Source organism: Erpetoichthys calabaricus, chromosome 2 (genome assembly GCF_900747795.2).
Source record: "Erpetoichthys calabaricus chromosome 2, fErpCal1.3, whole genome shotgun sequence".
Classification (NCBI taxonomy): domain Eukaryota; kingdom Metazoa; phylum Chordata; class Cladistia; order Polypteriformes; family Polypteridae; genus Erpetoichthys; species Erpetoichthys calabaricus.
This window is the reverse complement of record NC_041395.2, coordinates 109556878-109584486: the sequence shown is the minus strand read 5'-3', so window position 1 is coordinate 109584486 and position 27609 is coordinate 109556878. Positions and strand designations below refer to the sequence as shown.

The 27609-nt window shown below is 36.7% G+C and overlaps 1 protein-coding gene across 23 annotated transcripts in view; it reads left to right on the top strand.

The window, feature by feature from the left end:
- The window catches only part of LOC114645325 (uncharacterized), a 239951-nt gene that overhangs the window by 26261 nt on the left and 186081 nt on the right, over positions 1 to 27609 (top strand). For all 23 annotated transcript variants that reach the window (XR_007934090.1, XR_007934089.1, XR_007934094.1 and 20 more), the window contains exon 3: positions 1161 to 7133. Coding sequence is in view for 17 of the 23 variants with exons in the window: in XM_051922686.1 (XP_051778646.1) it covers positions 1161 to 7133 (5973 nt within the window). In the remaining 6 variants the exon portion in view is untranslated. The remainder of the gene's footprint in view (positions 1 to 1160; positions 7134 to 27609) is intronic.

The window sequence follows — 27609 nt, the reverse complement described above, 5'->3', positions numbered from 1 at the left end:
CTAGATAGAATCTAAAATGGCATTGGGAATCCAACTTTTTCATGAGATTTTCAGATAACGCTTTGAAGTCAGTCCTTAATAAAATTAATCTCTTTTTTCAATATGCATTTAACATTGTCCGGTTCATGTTGAAATCAATACCCTAATTGTAAATAATGTTGTCAGTCACATATTTTCGGATTGTCCACATCTCAGGTCTTATTGGAATTAAATCTCTTTTTTATTTATCAGTCTTGGATTCACAAATTTGTCTAATCTGTAATGTCTCTATTTGGCATAACACCCACTGAGTAATTTATCGTGATAACTTGCACTGCACTGCTCACACGCTGTCTTACCCTGCTCAACTGGAAGAATCCTAACACACCAACCACAGCACAAAAGAAACAGGATGTTGTTGGGTTTTTTTACTTAAAAGTCAGTGGAAATGTTTAAAAAGTTAGAATGTGGCAGGCCTCTATTAATTTATTGAGCATGGTCAACCATTACTAACATTCTGCACATTTCAGTATTTTTAAACAGTTACTTCATATTAAATCTTTCTTTGCTTTATACAAGGGTAAAGTAGTAAGTGTCTTATTTGATTTAAGTAAAATGTAGCACTTTATTTCTGACTGATTTGCAATATCCTCATTGCAATGAAATCCTTAACATCGATAAATTAGATAAAAAGAAAATGGATGAATTGTTTTAACTCAGTGCATTCATAATTATAATCAGCCATATTTAAATTCTTTATGTGCAGAATGCAGTGCTGCAAGCTTTGGTGTTTATAACATTGCATGTGATTTGCTGTGAAAATAATCTCTTTGATGCTTGTTATTTAATGTGTAATCTTATTTCATGCTGCACGTTTGAAAGCATAGCGAATGGTTCTCGTAAAACCCAACATGTTTATATTGTTGTGGTGTTTGCTGTATTGTTTTTTTATTTCTTCATTTAAATAGAAATGCAGAATTATTCTTTCAATGTGTATACAGACTTGTCATTCTCTCTTTGTGTAGTGCACATGGTAATTATTAATCTGCTTTATTACTACATATTTTTGTTGTGACGTGAGAGCGTTTTTTAAACGTCTGACATTCGTTCATATACTGCTTTAATCAGTATGAACGCATGTAATCCTTCCTGTTGATTGTTATTATTATTTTATTCAACAGTGCATCTCTGGGTTCTGTGGGACAGGAGTCTGGATGCTCTTCTGAAATATCTTCAGGCACTTCTCATTCACAGCTTTCAAGGGAAGGGACATTCTGTTCATCTCTTGATGACCCAGATTCTCCAACTGCTGTGGAGAAGAAAGTCTGCCTTGTAACAAAATCTTCAGATAATTTATGTTTGTTGGATGGGCACAATAACTCTGTTTGTCCATGTGGTGTATTAGCCACAAATGAAGAATCATTATTGCCATTTGAAGTATCATCAAAAAGCTTAGTTTCACCGAGTGTGGATGTAACGGCACATTGTGTGAGTGAGATTCCTTCACATAATGTTGTTCTGCACTCTGAAACAGAAGAGGATATTCATGTCAATGATATATCACTAGATAACACCATTTTGCCAGGTCAGGGTGTGGGTAGAGTCAATTTGATTGATTCAGATTCAAAAAACAACCTATCGCCGTCTAATGGAGACCATCCCATAGTTGAAGATTCAAATAAATGTGTTCTTCCAGTTGTTTGTGAAAAAAAAATCTTCCCATCAGAAGACTGTATGGTTGAATCCCTCCCACTGGAAGGGATAGAGAAGGCAGCTTTTCCATTTGATATATCTTCAGATAGCATAGTCTGCCCAGCAAAGCAGGAAACAACAGCTTCTTTAATAGATGTTCCTTTAGGAAGCTCCCATTTACCAGCTGAATTATCTCAGCCTTCAAATAGTGAAATAATAGTCTATCCATGTCAGGCTCTTTCTGATAATTTTCTTTTGCTGCCTGAAACCAAGAAGACAAAAAGCCCAAGCAATTTATCCCCAGAAAGCTCTCTCTCTGTTGTGACAAGTGAGAAAACTGTTTTTACCCCTGAAATAACTCCACAAATTTCATCCTTAACAAATGAGGATTTGAAAATAGCTTTCCTGACTGAGCCTTCTATAGATAGCATTATTTCACCTGCTGAGACCGACTGTACAGTGAACTCATTATCAGATACATTTGATCAGTCTAATGGCTGTCCAGATGGAGTGCTTTCTCTTGGCACTTCTGCAAACAACCTCTCTTCTCTGACATGCATAGAAGAAGCAAACTGTTCAACCCGTTCATTTAATTATATGAAGGATCAATCAATTCAATTTCTGAATGAACAACCGGAAAGTAATAACCCTTTACCAACTGACACTGTGCATAACAGTCAGCCATCTAAGTCATCTTTAGACAGTATCCATTCACCGCTTCAGAATACCTGTACAACTAATCTGTCTTCAGATAAATTGCTTCTGACATCTAATTGTGAAGACAATATTAAAGAGTTTGATCTTCCTTCCGATAAGTTATCTCCTTGGGCCAATACTGAAGAGATAAATTCTAATACTAACCTGTTTTCAGATAACCCTTCTTTGCTAGACACAAGTGGAGAAACTGCTGGCCCATCTGAATCATTCCAAGGTAATACCTCTTTACCGACTGACTGTCACTCTGACAAAGGTACCTGCCTTTCAGAAGCGGATGGAACTAGTGCCCAAAAGGTATTAACAGATATATTTCCTTTGTCTGATTTTTGTGAAAAAGAAGTCCAGACATTTAAAAATCTATCACATAATTTCTCAAAAAAAATTGTGGAAACTATCTGTTCAAATGACAAACCATTAGATAATACAGCTTTTTCAGATGGGGTGGTAAATAGCGTTAATCTGATTGATGCCTCATCAGCAAATATCCTCACACCGGTGGATGCAGTCTCTCCATTTAGTGTACTTTTGGGTAAATTTCCTCTACCAGCTGATTGTGAAAGAAACAACTATCCTGAGACCGAGACAAAGAGTTGTACCAAAAAAATTTCTGATGGTATTCATTTGCTAGAGAGCAAGGAGCAGACAGCCTGTCCAGCTAAAGAGCCTCCAGATAACACTCCTTTGACTGGTCAGAACTTGAACGGGAAAAGTTTAACTGAAGCCTCATCTGAAAATATTCTTTTACAGGCCGAAGCATCTTTTCCAATAAATACATTTTCAGATAAAGTGCAAACCGAATGTGACAAAAAAACCTTGGAGTCTGAGGGTTATGCTGACAAATCTCCTTCAGTGGCTGAGGCTGACATACCAGAGTCCATTAAGGTATCACCAGAGAAAGCCAAGACTGTTGTCAGTTCATCTGAACCAATTCCAGATATATTTTCTTCCTCCAATGACACTAAGGCAAACTGCTGTCTGACTGAGGTACAAACAGATAATATATTTAAATTGGCTGAGTTGTCTTCAGATAATATAACAACTGGCGTCCTACGTGAAGTCAAACCCTCATTAAATAACATTCCTTTACAATTTGTGGTGGAAAATCCAAATAGTGCAACTGATACATCTTCAAATGATGTTAATTTCTCAGAGAAAACTGAGGGAAGCATTTCTCCATGTAAAACATCTCAAAGCAATCCTTCATTATCAAATGTTAATGAGAAAAATGTTTGTCTGATGGAATCATTTTCAGAGAATATTTCACAAATTCAGCCAACCTGTCCAGTGGAGGCATTTACACTTCCTTCTTGTGAAGAAATAAACTCTCCAGTTGCAATACCCATAGAGAGCTTTCCATCACAGACTTGGGCTGAAAAGAAAATTGATTCACTTATTTTATCTTTAGATACATTTTCCTGGCTAGGGAAAGGTGAGAATACTTACTCTTCAACTGAAGCAACTCCAAATAAATTTGCTTTACAAGATGGATATAAGGTGCACAGTTTCCCAACTGTATTATCTTCAGAAAATGCATTTTCACTCTCTGAAAGTCTAAACCAACACCCTATAAGTAACATCCCTTTACAATATTTGACTGAGAACTCTTCAACTAATAGATCTACAAATAATTTCAATTTCTCAGAACAAAATGAGAAAGTGATCTCTCGGCCTAAAGCATCTTCAGAAAATGTTGCATTGATAGATGCAGATGAGAAGAGAGTTTGTTTGATTGAATCATTTACAGGTGGTCGACTTTCACAAACTGAGACTTGCCCAGTTAAGGACTATACAAATCCACCGCCCCCTTCTTGTGAAGAAACAGACAGTTTGTTAAAGGTTCCCATAGATGACTTTTCTTCACAAGCTTGGACAGAGGAGAAAAATGACACTCTCTATGTATTGTCTGATAATTTTCCATGGCAGGAAAAAAGTGACACTGTTGACTCTTCAACTGAAGCAATGGCAGATCAATTTCTTTTTCCATTTTACAATGAGACAGACTCTTGCTCCAATATGTTATCTTCAGAGGACATATTTTTACCAACTGTAGTTGCGAGTACAATCCAACACTGTTTGGATAGTGTCCCTGAACAATTTTTGGAGGAAAAAGAAGATTCTTCAACTGGTAAATTTTCAGATCACCTTCATTTTTCTAAAGGAAGTGAGAAAGCGATTGCTCAGCCAGTAGCATCTCAAGACAATTCTTCATTATCCAAAGGGGATGAAAATAGCATGTGCTTGATTGAATTGTTTTCAGATAGTCTGCTTTCCCAAACTATGGAATTATGGCATTCATCTTGTGAGGTTCCTGAAGACAGCTTTCCATCACACACTTGGACTGAGGACAACAATTATTTCTGCAAGCTATCTCCAGGTGTCTTTCCATGTTTGGAGGAAGGTATGGTTAATGTTTCGTCAATTGGATCAGCTCCAGACAAACTGCCATTCACAGATGGCATTAAGACAAAGTGTTGCTGCACTGAGCTTCCTTCAGATAATACACTTTCACCAAATGAGGCTGTAAGTACATTTGAACCATCTGTAGATAACATCCCTTTACAGTTTTTGGTTGAAAACCCTTCAATTGGTAGACCTTCAAAGAACTTTAATTTCTCAGAGGAAAGTGAAAAAGCAATCTCTCAACCGGAAGTGTCTCAAGACAATGATTCATTATCAGTTTTTAATAACAGAGTTTGCTTGACTAAATCAGTTCCTGATAATATTCTTTCACCTGAGACAGGTTGTCCAATTATGGCATTTACAGATGCACCTGATTCTTGTGAAGAAAGACACTCACCAATTGAGGTGCCTTTGGAGAAGTTAACTTTGCATCCTTTCACTGATGGGTTAAATTATTCAGATAACATACAATCCAGTAGCCAGCCTTTGACAGAAACAGATATAAAGACTGTCTGTTTATCTGAGGCTATTCAAGATAAAGCTTTTGTAACAGACCAGAATGAGAAGGTCTGCTTGACTGAATTAGTTACAGAGAACCTACTTTCTTCAGTGGAGTCAGTGGAGCAACTGTCTGTTACATGCCCTTTAACAAGTGACAATGATGAAGACAGTGCTGCATCTGAGATTTATACAGACTGCTTCTTTTCATTTGATGAAAATGAGGATACAATTTGTTCAAACAAAGTGTCTTCAGATATCTTTTCTTCACTAGTAAAGGGTGAGGAAACTGTCTATAGAACTGAATCAGAGCAAAACAAAAATTCTCTAGAAGGTGAAGCTGCAGAAAATGTTGGCTTGACGGAATCAGCTACAGATAACACTCTCTTTCCAAGTGCTTTGAATCTGTTGAGTAATTCTACAGAAAATGGTTCACTGTTCGAGGTTTCTGCAAACAACTTGAATTCCTGTGCTGGAACTGATGAGACAAACAGTTCAGTTAAAATATCTTCTGACAACTTTCCTTTGCTTGGAGAAGACAAGGAAACTGTTAATTCAACAGAAATATATACAGACAACTGGAGTTTGAGAGATGATTGTCTGATGACACTTTCTTCAGGCGATTGCTGTCCACCCACCATGACAGAAGATATAATCACAGAATTATCCCTTTTAACGATTTGCACAGAGAAGGAAAACTCCTTAAATGAAATGTATCCAAATAGTTTTGTTTTGCTAGAGGAAAATGGATGTGCAGTTACTCCAGCAGAACCTTCACTTACCACTTCTTCACTTACCACTTTATCAGGAGAGGATGAAGAAAAAACTCATCTGGGTGAGCTTTCTTTACAAGAAAAAGCAGAAAGTTTGGTCAATGTTTTTCACGATGTCATTCCACTACAGACCTTTTGTAAAGAAACAATGTCTTCTTTTTACTTACCTTTAGAAAATCAGTCAGTTGAAGCAACAGAAGCAGTAAATCTGTCAAATGACTCTTCAAACATTGTCCATGCAAATAATGAAACAGCACATCTATGTGAAATAACCACAGAAATTGATTTTTTGCCTGCTTCAAACATAACATTGGGCACTTCACCTGATATCTCTTGTAATGTTCCTCAGGAAATTATTGGTAAAGAGCTGGATGGTCAAGATATAACCCATCCAGAAAAAGTTCAATTTTCAGGAACCAATGTGAAAATACCTTGTTCATTAGAAGACACTTTTGAAAATGTGCCTCTGCTGACTTATCCAAATGCCCTTTGTTTACCGCTTGGCACTAAAGAACTTGCTCATATCAGTCCGTTTACAGTGCCTTTATCAGATGCATGTGAAGATTCTGAATCTCACACTAACGTGAGCTTTGCCAGCTCAAGTAACAATAACGAGAGTTCACCATCTTCTTTCTGCTCTCCAATTAAAACTAAAGAATCCACAGACTTTGATGACATTTCTTTTGCTGTACAGGATTTCATTCCAGTCACTGATATATTTTCACCAGAAACGCATGATAAACCATCTAGTCCTCTTGAACCTACATTCAACATCTCTGCACTACCTGCTGATGAGGATTCTACAGGTCAGACTGTTAGTTCATTTTTAGATACAGAAGAAGAATCTGAATGTGTAACTGAAGCTACTCCAGATGGGTCTGCATCCTCTAAGGATATTTCTGTGATTTCTGAGGAAGAAAACATCTGTTTAACTGACAAATCACCAGTTGCTTTCTCTTTGACATCATTTGATGAACAGTTTAAAACTGTAATAGAGTCAGCTACAGAAGCCATTAAGTCACTAAATTTGACTTCTGATCTCATCTCTTCTTCTGAAAAAAGCATCACTGTAAGGTAAGATGTGTGATATACCATTTTATAAAATACATGTAACATGATCAGGGCCACACAGAGAGCCATTGGTGCGGACTACACGCACAGTCTTTGGGTGTACAAATCGGCCACTGACCAGTTTTATCTGTAACCACAAGATAAATACCTTTGCACTTCTTATGCCTTCTTGAGCATCAATTTGAAATGCTCTTGTGTAATTAACTCCTGTTTCATATTCTTTAGCATAAATGAGATTGAATTTATAGCAATTCTGATTTTTACCCAGGGACATTATGGGAAATTTAAGAAAATTCCTTGATCTATAACGTTGGTGGAGAGTTTTAGATATGGTTTACTTTTGTCAAACAAAAGAATATATTTGCAGTACAGTTTTGGATTTTGGCAAAATGTCCCACTAACTTTATTATAATTAAAACAAATACAAAAAAGTATTGTATCATGGATAACAGATGTCCTGGGACACAGCTTTATTGTCTTTATGTAGCAATAGTCACCCAAACTTCAAAGCCTTTTATCCTAGTCCTCTGTTCACTTCATATTCTGGTTGGTGTTCATCTTGATTAGAATGTTTGTCTGTTTATATGCTCTGTCATCTATGTCTTTCATGCAGATTTAGAGTTTGAAAACTTTTCAAACCAGTGATAACAATGCAAAAAAGGTCTGGAATTTTGAGTTGCAACTGAGTTTCGCTTAGACAGTCAGTAATGTTCCAGACACTTTATACATAAAAAAAAAAAAAAAAAAAAAAAACTCACTGCTACACTAACTTTCAATCCTTGTATGGAGTTTGTTCACATATGTGCGTTTTCCCATGAACTGTCAGCTCTTAATTATCCACTGTAAGTATGTGGACTGATGCCCTTTCCAGAAGTTTTGAAACCCTGTGACCCTGTAGTGAAATTGTTAGGTTCAAAAGTGAAGGTAGTTATTAGGTTTATTTTCATTATTATTATTCCACAAAATATTGTAGTGACTGTAGGTTTGTGTGTGAGCCATGCGGTGAAATAGTGCCTTGTTGAGGGTTTTTTTTCTGCCCTATGCCAACTAGTGCCAAGAGAGACACTGGTCCTTTCTGAACCTGAATTGGATGAAGCAGCTTTGAGAATGTTTGTTTGTTTTTTAGGTTACCAATGTGATCCAAAAGTTGAAGAAATTAAATTAATAGTTAAAATAATATGTGACAACTGCAGTGAAATATTTGCAGAACATCTGACTTGCTGTTGGCACCTTTAAAAAAATTACAAATAATATCACACCGTGACAGCTAGATCAGATTTAACAAGCCAATTTAATTGGATCATGTAAGTTACAAGACAGTGGAGACCATCCACCTCACTAGTCCCTCTAGAATAAGTGTAATGAAAGATGAATGGACATCAGTCTGGTCAGGAGGAGGGCAACTGTTTTGGTAAAAAACAGGATGGCTGTGAAGTGAAGCACACTAAGCAGAGAGGGTGACCGCAGAAGAGAATACCCAGGGATAACTTATATACCTGAAGCTGATGTCAACAAAAAAATTGCAATAAGGAGACCAGTAATACCTGCTCAACATGGACAACAGCCATAGACTGAGCTTTTAAGATAATAGGGAGAGAGAAGTTGGACTGGAGATGCGATAAGTGTGTGAAAGGGTTCAATGCAGATTCATTCATTCCCCCAATCAAAGCATGCTGCACCATACAGTATTTGAAATACAAAAGCTGTGGGATAATAGAGATAACAAAATCATACCAGCTTTCACAAAGCAAGTTATAAAGAAGCAGGATCAGGCACAGAGGGGATTATCAGGACTGGATAGAAGACTTCTTAATATAAATCACAATATGACTGCACAGCTCTATCTACATGTTACAGTATCATAGATTATTACTAATTTGAAGAGAGTGTATGTGCAAAGATTACTGTTAATTAATTTATCAGTAATGATATATATTTGGACAGAAGGACCTCTCAGGCAAACCATCCTTTGGTGCCTCCAGACCATGGGGAATTTAATTATGTAAACCTTTACTCAAAATACAGTGCATCAACCAGTTTTTCAACTTTTTAAATAAAAAAGGCAACCTGAACACATACTACCTTGCTAAAACTCCTTCCATATAATTAACAAATGAATACCTATTTTTAAATAACCTATGGTCCATGAAACTGTTATTGAAAAATGGAGTTCAGAAAGTAGATCCCCAGCCATCCATGCAACAAAACACAAAATATTATAGCAAATCATAACATACACGTGTTAAACAATTAATGCATATCATTTACATAAAATGAAGTGTACATGTATTTTCTTCACTTAAAAGTTATAAGTAATTGGTCGGCTCATGCAAGACACCCGTCTACAGTATTTAAGTAGAACCTGTATAACAACCCAAAAATATGTCGTAACTACAATCGTTCTACTCAATTTTATCTTGGTAGAATTTTTGCAAGTCAAAAATCATGCTCTTTGACACACCCATATTCCCAAAAGGGGTCTTTGCATTTAAAGAAAGAGGTGAACGATTGCACGCCTTTAAACATTCTTTAAAATGAACTAGATTGTATGTTAAGGTTAGGTGCAGCACAGCCTGCCTGGTCTGCTGTTTCATATTTTCATTGAGAGTATAGCAGCTTTCTTTCTTTGTGAAGCAAAGTGATAGAATTGATCAGAGTAGGTATTGACACCAGTGTTTAGGGACTCCAGTTCGTCCCAGACTGGGTGTTGTCATATATTTATACTTTGTGTACAGTTATGGATGTCCTGCTAGGCTGTCTACCATGCATTAAAGATTTAAGGGTTTTTTTCTACGTATTTTCTAAAACACGAAGAACCAACTTGATATGCAGAGAACCCATACCAGAATGAAATGGTTCTTTGTCAAGCAATAGTTATACGAGGAACCACACAATCCAGTAAAGAACCATAAAATGCAGTTAAATAATTTTTATTTTAAAGATTGCAGAGTGTGCATTAGTTGGCTGAGATTGACAGAATTGTGTGCTCTTTCTGTTCCAAAGAACTTTGCCTCCCCCCATTAGGTTACTATCTACAGGAATGCTATTAACTGGAGTTTTATTTTCCTCTCCTCCACTGTTAACCTACAATACCTTTTCAGATAGACCTTAAAACTTAACATCTTATAGCATAACTAGTCATTTAGCCCATTACAATAACGGGCGCTAGAACAGTACTGCATAAACATTAGTAGGAACAGTCTATATTAAATGGCAAGGGACTTTGACCTCATTCTTTTTGTTGGTCGTATTTTTCTTTCTTTCAGCCTTTCTTTTGTTGATGTTTACTTGCTGAGCTGACCGTTCTTCGTGGGCTGCCGCCGTGTATTGTGTGTCTTTAATTTTCTGTGACAGTAATACTGTCTTGTAAGTCCGCTGGCTTGTACGTCCGTAATATACCTTTAATTTTCTCTGGTGGTAATACAGGCGTGCACGTCGGTAATATGCCTTTAATCTCCACTGACAGTAATACTGGCTTGTGTGTGGCTGTAATATGAGTCACTGTATTGTGTACCTTTAATTTCCTCTCGCAGTAATACTGGTTTGTATTTCCGTAAAACGCCTCAAACTTTCTCTGACAGTAATATCGCACAGTGCCCCGCGCATGCGCACTTCACCAGAAGACACACACACACGGACACCTGGACACACATAGGGATTTTATTAAAGTGGATGGAAACATAAATATGTTAACATAGAATGTGGGTATTTGCCTTGAAAAGAGTCTTTCAATGTAAATGTTTTGTTTACATTGTGGTAAAATGCTGACTGAAACTTCACCAACTGACTAAACCCAGAATCAGAAGCAAAAGCACAGAGTTGTTTGATGCTTTAAACGTGCTTCACATGATGGTGCTATTCAATCATAAAAATCTCTGATACAAAAAATACATGTGTTCAGTTGAAATATGGCCTGGATAGTTGCAGTCAGCATAATTAAATGGTTTAATAATGGATTTAGGAGTGAATGATTTCATCTAGTTTATGAAAGAGAGATGGAGACTATCCTGGCAGGTTTAGGTATAAGGCAGGAACCACCATCAGACAAGACACTAACATGTACACTTATTCTTTAACTGCCAATGGGGGTTTCTCAGTCCAGCAGTTCGCTTTGTGGCATCACATCTGGCTAAGCACTGCCCACCAGTTGTGACATTCAGGTTACAAAGATGCTGGCCCACCTTGGTGAGCCATATAGGTAGGAGACTCCCTCGACTCTGCAGATGGGACAGCTTCTAAGTTGAAGTAGCGCACTTTCGTGATGAGGCCTTCCAATCATAGGTGCAGCTGAACTGTTACTGGAGATTTCCTGGCTTCACTCAATTACTCTTTTTGCAGGTTGCCTTGCTCAGGAACATCCTGATTCCAAAACTCTCCACTTGGACCCTAAAGTCAACTGCAGTTTTTAGTCAATGAATAAGATGACTTGCCCTTCTTTTCATGTAATTCCCCACTGTGCGGCATAAAATTGTTTTATTCTTGTGTGCTTACTTGGGATCAACTTTTGATGAATGTTAAAAGCTGCAATCTAACCTGCAAATAAACGAAACAGCTATTGGGGTGACAAGTAGTAGACTGGCATTGTTGCTGATTGTGCAGTTAATGAAATACAGTATGGCTTACAGGAATTAAATTCAAGTAGGGACTACAATATACACCATTTCTTATGTTTGTAGGCATGCTTTGAGCATTTCGAGACTTCATTGAATATTAAGACTCTGTTTCCTTAATTATTTAAAGCTATTTAAAGGTTATATGTTGCCACAAGGTGTGCCCTTGCCGCGCCCCTTAAGCATAACGCTGACTCAGAAACCGCAGAAGTTTTGAAAAATGAAACATTCGTAGGTGAAAGGAAAAGGGTACAAATCTGAAAGTACATACAGCTAAGCTGTTTATGTGCATTACTATGTATGACATGTAATAATCTCCCTAATAAATGGACTAAGGTGGAAAATCTCACTGCCATTTCAACAGTTTTTTGTGTTTCTTTTTCACTCCAAGGCTATTTCCTTGTCATTGTTGCTTTTGGTGTCTTTTCACATTTTCTTCCTATAAGAGAGTAAATGTATTCTTTAAGGTGTATTCATTAAATTCCCCTCATTGATACCTGTTGGTATCTCTGCATTGCAAAGACACATTTAAAGGGCCAGGGTTTCTGGGTTTCTTGACAGTGGGCTCACCTATTCTTCTTCTGCTGCCACTAAACGTCTATTCCTTATTGACTGACTAAATATACAAATGCCATGTGTTAGTCTGGTCAAGCACGAAACGCCACCCTTCCTCAGCCTAACCTGTATCTTCTCATCCTTCTGTCTTTATTTCTTGTCTTGATCAGAAAACCACTTTCTGGGTGTTGGATGTGTTGTCCCTTAACAAGGACACTGTAACCCCCATCCCTTATTTAATGACCATGTTTATCAGCCATTTTTTTTGAGATTCTGTTGTGAGCAAAACATGTAATAAGTGAGCCACTTGAGTGAGATGGAAGACATAAGAGCATTTGGTTCCAGGCTACTCCTTCACCTTGACATTTCCTCTGTTTGTTACTATTATTCCATTCCTGTTCTGATTCCTTCTTATCCCAGTGGTCCCTGAGAAAAGCAGTAGATGGAGTTTACATTCATAAAGTGAAACCAAATGGAAGGGATTTTCATCTTGTCACAATAATCCTGTCTCCTGAAGGCAATATTTTAACTTTTTTACCCAGATGTCTTGTCTCCGCCACCCAACAAACACTCTTCCATAACAGTTGTGAACAGAGGCTTTAAAACTTGATATGATGCGTCTTTTAGTCACTTAATGCTAAATAACAGAAACAACATACAGTAGATGCACTATAGAAGACCTTACTCTGAAGTGTCACTCTTGCTTTTTCTTATTAATGCCAAGGAAATTGTTAGTTATGGTCTACTAAAAACAGCTGACTAATACATGAAAGCGAGATATTCCCTATTCTAAATGTCAACATGCTTTTCTCTTTTTTCTTTACTCTACTCTTCCATTTAAAGGAAGAATTTCAGTCAGTCATTTTCTAAAACATTTAGTCCTGAACAGGGTCATGGGGGGTGATGGAGCCTATCCCAGCTTGCATAGGGCACAAGGTGTGAACAAACCCAACACATACACACACCCAATCACACACTAGGGCCAATTTAGTATCACCAATCCACCTAACTTGCATGTCTTTTCACTGTGGGTGGAAACCGCAGCACACAGAGGAAACACATGCAAACATGGAGAGATCAGGCACACTCCATACTGGGAGGACCTGGAGCGTGAACCCTGATTACTGTGAGGCGGCAGCACTACCACTGTGTCTCCCTAAATCAAGAATGATCATTTTGTAAATCTTTCTTTCTCTGTACCTCTCATTAACTGCTTCTGACCACAATCCACTTTGTGCCTTTGGCCATTGGAACATCTTTGGGTCAGACATCAGTCTGTTAATTGAAAGTATGAACGACTTCCTCTTTTATAGTCCAGTAGTATTGGAGATCCTCACAAAACCTACTGTTGAACTAATTGGTGTATGTCCAAATATTAGGAAGAGACCAGTCTGAATATGGCCTCTACTTTCATATGCTACCAGTGTTTCATCTCATCAGTCTATTATGTCTATTTTTTTTTTTAACACGGATTTCCATAGCTATACCCTTTCTTGTTCTAAAATGTCTTTCTGTCACGCTTGCATCAACTGACCACACTTGCAGAAGTGGTCACTGATTCGCCTTCACTTCCTGGTATTGGTTTCCACTGGTTAGATACCAAACCACAAGTACAGAGAATGTAATGATACCCTAAAGAGTGCTGCATGATAGCCAAGCTAACAATTTCATTTACATTGCCCTTATCCTCTTATGGCCGTAGTACAATTAACACTAGAAAGTGATAAATGAGTGTGGCCATAGGCAAAAAGTTTATTAAAGGACGGATTTTGGGGAAAAGTACCTTGAGACAGTGAGTGGGCATTCATCTTTGTTTAATTTTATAGCTCAACTAGGTGTCTTCACCATATCTATAAATACCTTACGTAGCATTTATTGGTGTGTCTGTGTATATTCATATTGCCCATATCAACTGGCACTCTGGGCTTTTTTGTTGTACACTGGCACATCCCTATATCATGAATATGGTGTCATCTCAGAACTCCACTTAAACAGAACACTGTTACCTTGTCCTCTGTAAATGGGTTGCCAGCAAATTAAGGTATAAGCATTCTTGGCCTTCGTGTCAATCAAGTTCTGGTTTGGTAGCTCTAGTGAAGCTTCAGGGGGATATTTTGAAATTTCGTCTGTAAAGCAAATCCTATTTCCATTCATGGTACAGGTATCTGGTACAAGTCAACTCTGGTCAGTTTGGAGATAGCACTGTTTTGTGGCCTTAGTGGTCCCTGGCCAGTAAAGTGATTCCCCTTTCCTGGCTTCATCTTTAATTTCCACCTTGGAAACAGAAACTTACCCCTTTGCTTCTGGACATGCTCACAGGCAGGTGATCTCTTTACAATGTTTTTCTAGTGAAAATATGTGGCTTCATAAGTTTATAGGCCATAGCACAGCCTGAGAATCCAACTGTCATGTTTATTTTGATTCCATCAACTGCACGTGTCTAAATTATTCAATTAAATTATTGACAAAAATAAGGAGGGCTGTAACAAGGTTCAGGGTGGCTTATTCACTTCTCACCTTACCTGAACCACTTTATTAAATTCTCTCTATTTTCAATTTCATTATTTTTAAAATTAGCTGCTGTATCACTTTGCTTATAAGAATCTCATCCAACTTTCTTATCAAACAGATTCAATCTATTTAGCAGCCCATACCCACATTGTTTTCCATATGTGTAGCCATCCCGTACAAGTATGGAAGGTCAAGATGCCAAAAATAACAAAATCTAAGCTGGGCTTTTATGATCATTCCCTTGAGAACATTAGAGTATTCTTTTAATCAATGGTTTTCTTCATAAAAGGGTAGATAATGCATTTCTTGCATGATTTATGAACATAAGGAAGTGTCAACTGGCATCTCATCACATTTGCAGTTCATGTTATCCCATTGTAATTGTCATATTGTAACCTCCCATTGTAATCACAGCTGGCTGACACTGCACTATGTGAGCATTTGTTAGTCTTAAAGGACAATAAAGTCTCAATAAGCAATATAAGTATTGACAGATGTGTGTAGGAATCACAGTCATTGTGCTGTAAACTGCTTGACTCTTCTGAATAGATTTCTATCTGAAGCCAGTTGCTCGGGTCGACCAAGGAGTTGACTATTTATACTGTATAGCAAATTTACTGGTGAGAACGATCCTACAATATACAATTTGAACAATTTTTAGAGAATATTTTTTAACACTCAAAGGGTAAACACTTGAAGTTAAATCACAGTCTAAATATTCACAGATGTGTCTGATTTATTTTATACTGCCTTGGGGAACTCCAAATTTCATCTTTTACAGAAAAAAACAGCTGACGTTCGCAATTCTTCTTTGCAGATTTGTTTTGTTTGGGACACAGCAAGATGAGGCAGATACAATATTGTATTTCTTTTTCATGTAATTTATTGTCCACTCCTTGAAAGATTAGTTTCTCCCATTCAAACATGTTTAATAAAGTTTTCCACTGGCTGTCAGTCTGTGTTTAACTGGCCATCTGTGCTACAATATTTTCCACTGAACCTCTTGCGTCATGTTTATTTCAATTGGAGTTGATTTTGGCATACGCAATCTTTAACTATTGTATAAAGTGATACAGAATTTTTATAAAAACTAAAGTACTGTTTCAGGTTTAGTTAAATATGTCTCATTGTTTGTTAGGCAGAAACTACAACAAAGTCTGATCTACTAAATGTAAATTAGAATATGTCCTTCATTTTTTAACCATTTTATATTTAAGAAATGAATCTGTTTTCACCAGATTCAGCCAACGTTATTGCTTTTTAATTTACAGTTCTATAATTCAGTCCAGGGAGCATATTTACTCTGCTGCTTTCTATTCTTCCCTACTATTAAAAAAAAAAAAAAAAAAACTTAGACTTATATTTACTTACAGAACTCTGAACTGTGAAAATGTTTTATGTGCTTTTATTTCACATTTTTATTGAATTCAATTTAAAAAATCTTCAAAATTTTGCTTTTATGAGGAAAATATCAAAAGTTGGTGTATATTCAGCTTGTAAGAAATTCATATCCATTAATCTGTTGTATATGATAAACAAATTTGCTTCAATTCAACCTAATTCGTTTTTCTTTTCTAAATATTTCCAAAGCAGTCACTTAATATTGAACTGAAGCAAGTGAATATGTCTGATTTAACATTGTTCTGCTCAGTACATCTCTGTCTGCTAAAAATTCTTTATTTTCACTATGTAAAACAAATGCTTTTTTAATTAGTGAATTATAATTACCCACATTTATTAGAAATGAAAAATGAATCAAATCCTCTTGTAGGAATATCAGTGTCACAGGACTATTACCCATCATAAACAGTATCAAGTGACCAGACTGCTCTCTTTACTAGTATAGAAAATAAAAAGAAAGGATAGGCACGTTTTTAATTTAACATTTTAAAGCAATGAGCAGCAATGCTATACTACAGCTAACAAACATGCATGAATTAATCGATTTACTGGTAGAAAAAGAACAAAAATCAGTCTTGAGGGATCTAACAATAATATAATCCATTAGTGCAGTGTTTCATAATGTCTAGTGACTGGGGTTCAAATGTAAGTAGTGCAAGTTTTTTATATAAATAATACATACATAAACTTTCCCCATTCAAATATATATACTGTATACTGTACATATCCATCCATTTCCAAACCCTTATATATATATATATATATATATATATATATATATATATATATATATACTGTGTATATATATATATATATATATATATATATATATATATATATATACTGTATATACAGTATATATACTGTGTGTGTGTATATATATATATATATATATATATATATATATATATATATATATATATATATATATATATATATATATTTTGCAGCTGGAGATCCACAAAGGGAGAAACTGAATCACGTATCATAAAGTAGTTTTTATTCAGGGCTTTCATCAGAGGATAATGCTTAGACTTACAAGAATCAAAGGCAATATATAGCAAAACATTACGTGGAGTGGGGGGGTGGTGGGGGAGGCCAGCGGTATACATAGGACAAACATCAAAAAGAATTGCAACACGAATACATGAACATCGCAACACTGTCAGAAGAAAGGACTCACGGTCACTGGTCTACACACATACCAAATCAACAGGACATACATTTAACTGGGACAAGTAAGATTTAAGGCCAGTACTAAAAGTGCCAGAGAACTGGCCGAATCAAATGAGAGCGCCATCAACAGACATGTGGACATAAATCCAGCATATGCAAACTTAAGAAGAACATGTTCATAATAAATAAAATCTTTACAACCAATAACCCCCCCTGTTCACACTGACTTAGCCCCCCCCCCCCCCCACTATGTAATTTTTGCTAAATATTGCCTTTGATTCTTGTAAGTCTAAACATTATCCTCTGATGAAACTCAGGAATAAAAACTACTTTATGATATGTGATTCAGTTTCTCCCTTTGTGGATCTCCAGCTGCAAATATGCAAACCATATCACAGACCTTCTCTTCCATATATATATATATATATAATATAAATTTGTGTGTGTGTATACACTGTATATTTTAAGAAAAATTGAACCAGAAGTTTTAAGGGACGGGGTACCTCTGCTTGAAATTCCATTTAATAGCAACGTCAATTGAATGAAAATAAATCAAAGCAAAACGAATAAGCACCATCTAGGTTTCTATTCTTTAAAGGTGTTTTGTTTTGTCACACTCAGATCCAAGTTTGAAACCAAGCACTGATTTGTAGTTCCAATTTTATTTTACTATTGTCATTTGCCACTTCCAAAATTTTTAAAGAAATTTTAAATACCCAACGCTCTTATTGTAAAATAATTAAATAAAATTGTCAAAGGTGATGCGACTATTGATATATAAAAACTATGCATGGATTCATACTAAGCTGTAAACTTTAAAATCACTCTCCAGTAATTAAAACAATTGCATCAATACTTGCATTTACTCCGGAAATATTTAGGGGTCATCCAATAATTATTTGATGACTGAATGCTGCCATTACTGAGAGGACAGTAAGATAATTACATCCCAAAAGCATATGCTCAAAGGAGTCAGCAACTGCACAGTAGTTAATATAGTTGAGAAATCCTTGGTTTGTCTTTTCCTTTTTCATTTTCTCCTCAACTTCCAAATTTCACTCAATTGTCTACAACCCTTTCTATGAGCAGCATCTCTCAGTGCTAGGCAATGACATTCACAAAACCTTCACGGTCCAAATTCTCAGATTTGTTTTTAAAGAAATGGAAACATCCAAAAAGGCCATCTCAGTATCTAAATACTAAAAACTCATAACAAGCACTACACAACACTCAGAAAGGTATGATAGTGGAAGGTGAGAGCAAGGAACAGTGTCAGTGCTTCAGATTTGTTTGTTTGCCCCTTCCATTACTTAATTGTTACATAATTGGAGTCTCCAGGCAACAAAGGCAGATGGGCGGAGTCAGGATTACACCATACATAAAATGGAGAGGGTAACAGCTGAAGCTCATGCCTTATTCCAACACAAGAAAACTGCTGTAATGTTTAAATTATTAATATTTATGTTGTAATAGAACTATCTCTGCTACCAATTCTATTAAGCACATATTGTGCTGTCATGTACCCTAAGCAACCAGGATCAAGTAAATTCAGCTGCAGTATTTTTTAGATATATCAACCACTGATCCTAATATCCATGCAATATTACCACAAAAAAATACCTACCACGTGATACCACTTTCAAAGTTCAAAAATCCAAGATGAAGTAGAAAAGAAGGGCTTAAAGAATGTGTTAAAATATAATTCAATCTTTGTGGTAAACCTTAGGGCAAAAAATGGGTTTTGGTTTCAACACTGAGTATTTCAAATTCATTTAAAACACCCATCCAGCATCAAAGATCATTAATGATTTGGGTGACTTAATAGATCTTGTTTGGTTCTCCACCAAAGTAGAATTATTGTCAAATGGAAAACTGTAATTGGGAAGAAGCATGTTTAATAACGAGAAATGGATATTATCCTGCATAACTGACTAATAGTTTGATTGCAGTAAAGCCAAGCCAGGATATAAGCTCCATTAGGTACCTGAGCAGTGCTCTGAGATTTCAGTGGGTATAACCAGACTTTAATCAATATATGGAAAATGCTAGAACTACCGTAATAAAAATGGCTTGATTCTAAAATATGAAACCGCATCAGGGCCCAGGGCCGTCTTAACAGTATCATAGACCCCTGGGCAAAGCAGTGCGCTCGGGCTTCAGTTTTGATTGCAAAACAGAAACATACATAGGCATCAGAAACATTGTGGGCAGTACCCATTGGGCCCATATGGAGACAATGCAACACCTAATGACTGCAGTGATTTGGTCAAAGCACACAAGTGCAGCAAGGTGGTTGGAAAAAAAGCAAGAAATGACCAGCAGACAAATTCTACACCACAAGAGAAGGTCAAAATGGTAGTTAAGGAAAAACAAAAATAGCAGAAAGGCAAAAATACAGGTTATCACAAGTCAAAAACATTAGTCATAAACTGTGGTCAAAGGAAAAAAGGAAACCCTAAATTATGGGAAATTATGGACACAGATTATTTTAATATTAAAATTTTAAAAAATCTAAATAAATTACAAGCACACATTGTTTCATTTTAATGTGCAATCACAATTTTCAAAACTATTACTACAATGAACAACATGGATACGGCCGTACAAACAATGGCAGTGATCACAGTAAATACTATCCAAAATGATGTCACAACAATAATGTTAAAAGTAACAGTAATGAAAACATATGCGGCACAAGCCAAACAAGAAGGAAATGACGTCTAAACATGCATAGCTCAGATTCATGTCACACAACTAGAGGGCTGTGATAGAGACTTTATAGAACAATCAACATCGGCTGTGAGACTGAGTGTTAGCCTTAAGAAAAATTTGTGCAATCACTGACCATGGCAGTGATTCCTGGGCTTGTGAGAAGGTTTAAAGCCACCTCTGTCCTGTCCTGCATATTTCAGCATAGCTTTGGTTTTATTAATTCTGAGGTTTTACATATTCATTACATATTTTTATTTATTAATAACATTATTTACTTTTAGGGGCACTGCCATTTTGTTTTGACAATGTCCCCTCCACCCCATTGCTAGTCACATGAACTACCAGTGGAAAGCTGATTCTGGTTTGGAGGAATCTGTTGACAGCAGGTACTTGTCTTTAAAGTTGGACAGACGGTAAGGCTCATAATGTGAGATGTCCAAGACTTTTATCTCATAAACTGGCTCTATGTTGCGTAGGTTCATTTACTATCATTAAGCAGGTTGGTCCAGTTTTTCATAAATTAGTTTAAAGTAGCTTTTGCATACATCCATACTTTAAAGCTTTCATGTGTCTCACGAAAAAACCTGTTTATTGAAGTTTTTGGTCTAAAAAGGTTACTCCACCTTTTCTCGTTAAGGTGGAATAAAATGTGGAGAATGAATTAAGTACAATTTTAGATTAGGTGCTGCTGGAGTATGTGAATTTCCCCTTGGGATTAATAAAGTATCTATCTATCTATCTATCTATCTATCTATCTATCTATCTAAAATGGCAGGGATTACAAGTATATTATCTTTTTTTATTTTATTGATTTTATTGTCATCATTCCATACAAATAGTCAGTTTTTACAAAAAATAGGATTGAAAACAAATCAACCCCCACCCCTGAGAAAGAGAGCATGGCCAACGGAGTAAAACTTAAAGCTAGTAAAAATAAATAAATTAATAATAATAATAATAATAAGATAGATAGATAGAGTTACATTTATTGAGTGCCTTTCACAAACCCAAGGTCGCTTTACATACAGAGTATTAAAAAAAAAAAAAATTACACAGATAACAAATGTTCGTAGAAGAGGAAAGTTTTCAGTTGTGTCTTAAAAATGCAGAAACAGGAGCAATCTCGAAAGAGAGAGTTCCAGAGTTGAGGGGCTATAGCACTGAAGGACCTGCCTCCTAAGGTGGAGAGTCTGGTGTGTGGGACAGTAAGGAGATTACTGCTCGAGGACCTGAGAGAGCGACAAGGAGTGTAAGGAGCTAGTAGCTGAGTGAGGTAGAGGGGGGCAAGGTTATGTAGGGCTTTGAAGGTGAGAAGCAGAATCTTGAATTTAATCCTTGATGGAACCGGTAACCAGTGAAGCTGGGAGAGAACAGGGGAGATGTAAGCAAAACCCTTTGTGTGAGTGAAGGCTCTGGCTGCGGAGTTCTAAATGTACTATAGCTTCTGTATAGATTTTGCAGGGAGGCCAATGAAGAGGGAATTACAGTAAACAATACAAGACATTATGAAACAATGAACCAGAGTTTGAGCATCATTAAAGGACAGAAATGGACGGAGGAGGGCAATGTTACGGAAATGACAGAATGAAATTTTAGAAAGAGACTTAATGTGTAGCTCAAAGTTAAGTGATGAATCAAACAAAACATCAAGATTTCTGTGTACCATCAACAGAAATAGAGAAATTGGATGCCTTAGAAAGTTAGGATTTTGGACCTACCAGTAACAATTCAGTTTTATTGGCATTAAGTTTGAGAAAGTTATTTTCCAACCATAGCTTAAGATCAGTGATGCATTCCGTGAGTGTGCTGGGAGTTGAATCTATAGGGGAGTCTGTACTAAGATATAATTGTATGTTGTCTGCATAACAGTCAAAGTTAAGGCCATGTCTGTGAATAATCTGACCCAAAGGAAGGATGCAGAAAAAGTAATGGCCCAAGGACTGAACCCTGAGGGACTCCATGCGACATAGGTGAGGTGAAGGATTTATGTATTTATTTTTTTTTATATTTTTATTTTATTAATTTTCATTGTAATCATTCCATACAAACAGATCAATTTATAACCCAACAAAATTGAAGACAAATCAAACCCCACCCCTGAGAAGGAGAGCTTAGCTAAAGGAAAATTGCTTAAGGCTTTTTAATAAGGCAACATTAAACAAAAGAAAGGGAGAAGTAAATATATATGTAAATAAGAGATGGTTGATTTTTTCCAATTTCAAATAATATAAAACATCGGTTTCCCACTGACTTATAAGAGGAGAATTAGGATTCTTCCAATTTAACAAATAAGTCTGCGTGCCAAAAGTGTAGTGAATGCAATCACCGTTTGCTTGTCCTTCTCCAATTCAAGTCCATTTGTAAGAACACCGAACACAGCTGTTAATGGGTTAGGAGGGATTGTGATACCAAGGCTGTCTGAAAGGCACTTAAAAATTTTTGTCCAAAATGATGTTAGTTTGGTGCAGGCCCAGAACATGTGACTCAGTGAGGCAGGAGCTTGGTTGCAGCGTTCGCAGGTTGGATCCTGCCCTGGAAACATTTTGGACAGTTTTAAGCGAGACAGATGAGCTCGATATATAATTTTTAGTTGAATAATTCTATGCTTTGCGCATATAGAACTCGAGTGAATTCTCTGCTTTGCTACCTTCCACTCCTTTTCTGATATATTGATTAAGAGATCTTCTTCCCAATGTCCTCTTGGATCTTTGAAAGGTAGGGACTCTAATAAGATTTTATATATTGCGGAAATAGTGTTTATTTCCTCGAAATTGAGCAGTATTTTTTTCCAGCATTGTGGAGGGTGCAAGGTGGGGGAAATCGGGCAATTTCTGTTTAACAAAATTTCTAATTTGAAGATAGTAAAAGAAATGTGTAGCTGGGAGGTTGAATTTTGAACGTAATTGTTCAAAAGATGTAAATATGTTGTCTATATAAAGATCTCTGAGCATTTTAATCCCAAAACTTTTCCAGGTATTAAAAACTGGATATACTTGCGAAGGTTGAAAGAGGTGGTTCCCTTGCAGAGGTGCCACTGATAAAAGATTTTCCATCTTAAAATGCCTTCTAATTTGGTTCCATATTCTGAGTGAGTATAGCACAATTGGGTTATTAGTATATTTGCGATAGCTTTCATTTATTGGAGAGCAGAGCAGGGAATATAAAGAAATACTACAGGATTTTACTTCTATTGCGGACTAAGCCTGTGTATGTTCATTTACTTGTGTCCAGGTTTTTATCGCTTGTATGTTTGCTGCCCAGTAATAAAACTGAAAATTAGGTAAAGCCATGCCACCTTCTGCCTGAGGTCTCTGTAGGGTCGCTCTTCGGATACGTGGGTGTTTTGAGTTCCAAATGAATGAGGTTATTGTTGAATCTAACTGTTTAAAAAACGATTTATTGAACCAGTTGGTTTCGTCCGTTTATAGGAGATGGACGTCTGAAGCAGAGCTCCGCTAGCAGCGGCTTTATTTTCCCACATATTTTATATTATTTTGAGGTATCCTGTATTTAACCCGACCAAGGAACTTCCACTACAATATACAAGCATGAGTAACAAGAAGAAAAGTCAGAAAGAACCGGAAAAGAAACTTAAAGCTGCATCGAAGTCCGGACAGACTTCTGGCCTGAGTGCAAGTGTAAGGTATGGCATTACGGAGACTGACCTGGAACAGGCAGAAGAGTGCGCAGAATTCCTGGGGCCCCGCTCCATTGTATCGTCTCCAGTCGAGAGTGAAAATGGGAGCGAAGGCGCAAGTGATACAGGTCGCGAGGGATCGCCGATTTCTGAGGATCATTCGAGACTAGAAAGGGCTCTGCAGGACGTGCTCTCATCTACTCATCGCGAGCCTGTAACAGGAGCTGCATTTTCACTTGCGGAGCACGAAAGCAGAAGCGAACTGTCCGAACTGAAAGAGATGATCGCTACACAGATAGCTACACAGAAAGAGATGAACACTACACTGGCCACTGCCATGGTTACGGCCATGATTGAGCTTAAGAAAGATAACACAAATGATCTTAAGAAGGTGGCCACTGAGCTTAAGAAGGATAACAAAGATAAGGAAACGCGTCTATTTGAACGTTTCGACGTGAACTTTAAAGGCATGTTGGAGAAATTAGTGGAACACATTGAAGAAACTAACTCCAAACTGAAAAGGCTTGATGATCATATTAATGACGTTTCAGATCAGCTGGAAGACGTTAAGCAGGGACTCACGGCTCGAGTGGAAACAGCGGAACAAATGGCATCTAACGCCGATGAAAAAGCCACAGCTGCGAACTTGGAATACAAAAAACTTGGAGACAGACTTGCAGCCCTGGAGGATGGGTGCAGAAGAAATAATATAAGAATTGAGGGTATACCTGAGAAACGAGAAAGCTCAAGCCCAGTGAAATTTGCAATAGAATTACTGTCTAAAATAATTGGAGATGACTTTAAACTCGACAATGAGATAGCCACGGCTTATCGCACAAAGATACCAAGCGCCTTTAAATCTAGGTCTTTTATTGTCCGCTTCGAACGACTAAGATGTAAGCGTGATGTGATGGCACTTCTCAGACACAAGCAAGAGATTATATTCGAAAATAATCTTATTCGTATTTTTCCCGACTTCTCACCATCAACAGCTGCAAAACGCAGATCCTACAACAACATTAAAAGGATGCTACGGGAAGCCGATATCAAATACAGCCTCTTGTATCCTGCCAAACAGAAAGTGGAAGTTCAAGATCGACATTATATCTTCTTCAGCAAAGAAGAAGCTGAAAAAGAATTAAAGAAGCTGTTTCCGAAACTTTTTTGAAAGTTAATTAAAATTAAAGAGCCGTATTCTATCAAGGCACGGGAAAGACCTATGATCTGATCGCTGGATCCATGTTTAAAGAGACTGGTATTATAATTATACATCTCTTATTTTCTTTTTTTTTTTTTTTTTAATCTGGACTTTATATGTTATTTGTTTATGTTTTAATCAGAGTTATAGAGTTATAGACGTGAGTGTGAAAATGTGGAAGTGATTAAAGTAGGATTCGTTTTATTTATTTATTTTTTTATTCCTTTTTTTTTTTTTTTTTTTTTTTTTTTTTTTTTTTATTTTACTATACCTTAAAGTAGACTGTTTAACTTCATACCCTTGGTTTAATGCTTGTTCTACTATTTATACAATTACCATTATACTATTACAGTATGAATTACCAGGTTTATCCTAGACTAGTTTTTAAAATCACTCCCAGGGTTGTTTTTTTTTTTTTTTTTTTTTTTTTAATCTTAATATCTTAACTTAAAAGCGCTGAAGATTATTTCAAGCTTAAATATTGTTAATGAGAACTTTTTCGGCAGATAGTATTAAGGATTTAACTGTAAAAGATATCTCTGTTTTAATTCTGTAACGCCGCTGCAGGGTGGGGTTTGTTTTGTTTTGGACGTGCTCTGTCTCTTCGTATGTCAGAGGACTGGAACATCGCGAAGTGGGGTCTAGCCTCATCTGGGGAGGCAAAATGGGGGGGGTGGGGGGATAAAGGGGGGAGAGAAGGAGAGCAGGTTATATCTAATCTATTCTTATAATCCTTATAATTATAAATATCAATGCAGCAACAGGCTAACATGCAACAACTCCTGGGGAATCTTGAAACTAAGATTAAAACTGCCATATTACCAATTAAAACTATAAAATGACATTAAAAACTCAGAATCAATGTCTCCATGATGGGACAGTTAACTTTGTGAGCTGGAATGTTAAAGGCCTGAATCACGAATTAAAGAGAAAGAAAGTATGCTCTCACCTAACAGGCTTAAACGCTAAAATAGTATTTTTACAGGAGACCCACTTACTAACCAAGGATCAGTTCAGATTACAAAAAGACTGGACTGGCCAAATGTTCCATTCTAGCTTTATAAAGAAAACTAGAGGGGTGGGAATTCTCATACATAGAACAGTTCCATTTGTAGCATCAGAGGTAGTGTCGGACCCTGAAGGGAGATATGTGATGGTCATGGGCAACTTATATAACAGTAAAATGATTTTGATAAATGTTTATGCACCCAATGTTGATGATAAGGAATTCATGCAAAATCTATTTGCATCCATTCCCAATGTGAACACTCATAAAATTATAATGGCTGGGGACTTTAATTGTGTTTTAAATCCACTCTTAGATAGGACTCCCGTGACAGGGGGGGACGACATCTAATACTGCAAAGATAATTACACAGTTTTTAAATGATCACAACTTATCAGACCCCTGGAGGTTTCTTAACCCAAACTCAAGAACATATTCGTTCTACTCACCAGTGCATTATAGCTACTCAAGAATTGATTATTTTTTTATAGATAATAATTTCCTGCCTACAATTAAATCATGCAAATATGACACAATTGTTATCTCTGACCATGCCCCTCTAGTCTTGGAGCTAAAATCAATAAGCCCCTCGTACTCACCTCGCAGATGGCGTCTTAACCCTCTTTTATTGGCAGATGAGAACTGCACAGAATTTATATCCAAACAAATCAGCTTCTTCCTAGAGACAAACACGTCCACAGAGGTTTCTGCAGGAACACTCTGGGAAACTCTAAAGGCCTTCCTAAGAGGCCAGATTATTTCATATCTTTCCCATAGAAATAAATTAGAAACCAAGAAAGTGTCAGAGCTAAGAAATGAAATTACTAGAATAGATGACGAACAAGCCAGGCGTCCAAGTGAAGCTCTTCACAGGAAAAGGCAGGCCCTGCATACAGAACTTAACATCTTAACAACTAAAGAAACTGAACAACTTATTTATAAGTCTAGACAGCATTACTATGAACACGGAGAAAAAGCTAATAAGCTTTTAGCTCAACAAATTCATAAACAAGAAGTTCACAATGCAATACCAGTAATCACCAACAAGAATGGAGAAGAAATCATCGACCATAATAAAATAATGCACACATTTAGAGATTACTATAAGTCTTTATATTCCACTGAGCCCAAAGAAGACAACACGCAATCTAATGCATTTCTGGATAATTCACAAATACCACAAATAGATGTTTTAAGTGCTGAGGAACTAGATAAACCTCTAACGCTAACAGAATTACTAGATGCTATAAAGTCACTACAAAGCGGGAAATCATCAGGCCCTGATGGTTACCCCGTAGAGTTTTATAAGAAATTCTCCACTCAGCTAGCTCCACTCTTATTGATAACATTTACAGAAGCTAAAGACCACCAAATACTACCTCAAATATTTCGACAAGCATTAATCACCGTCTTTCCTAAACAAAATAAGGACTTGTTACAATGTGCATCATATAGACCAATTTCACTCCTGAATAATGATGTTAAGATACTCTCAAAAATCCTAGCTAGAAGGATGGAGAAAGTGCTGCCCTCGGTAATATCACAAGATCAAACTGGATTTATTAAAGGCCGACATCTATCTTCAAATCTCCGACGCTTGTTTAATGTTATATATTCACCAGCAAAATCAAACACCCCAGAGATATTACTATCATTAGACGCAGAAAAGGCAT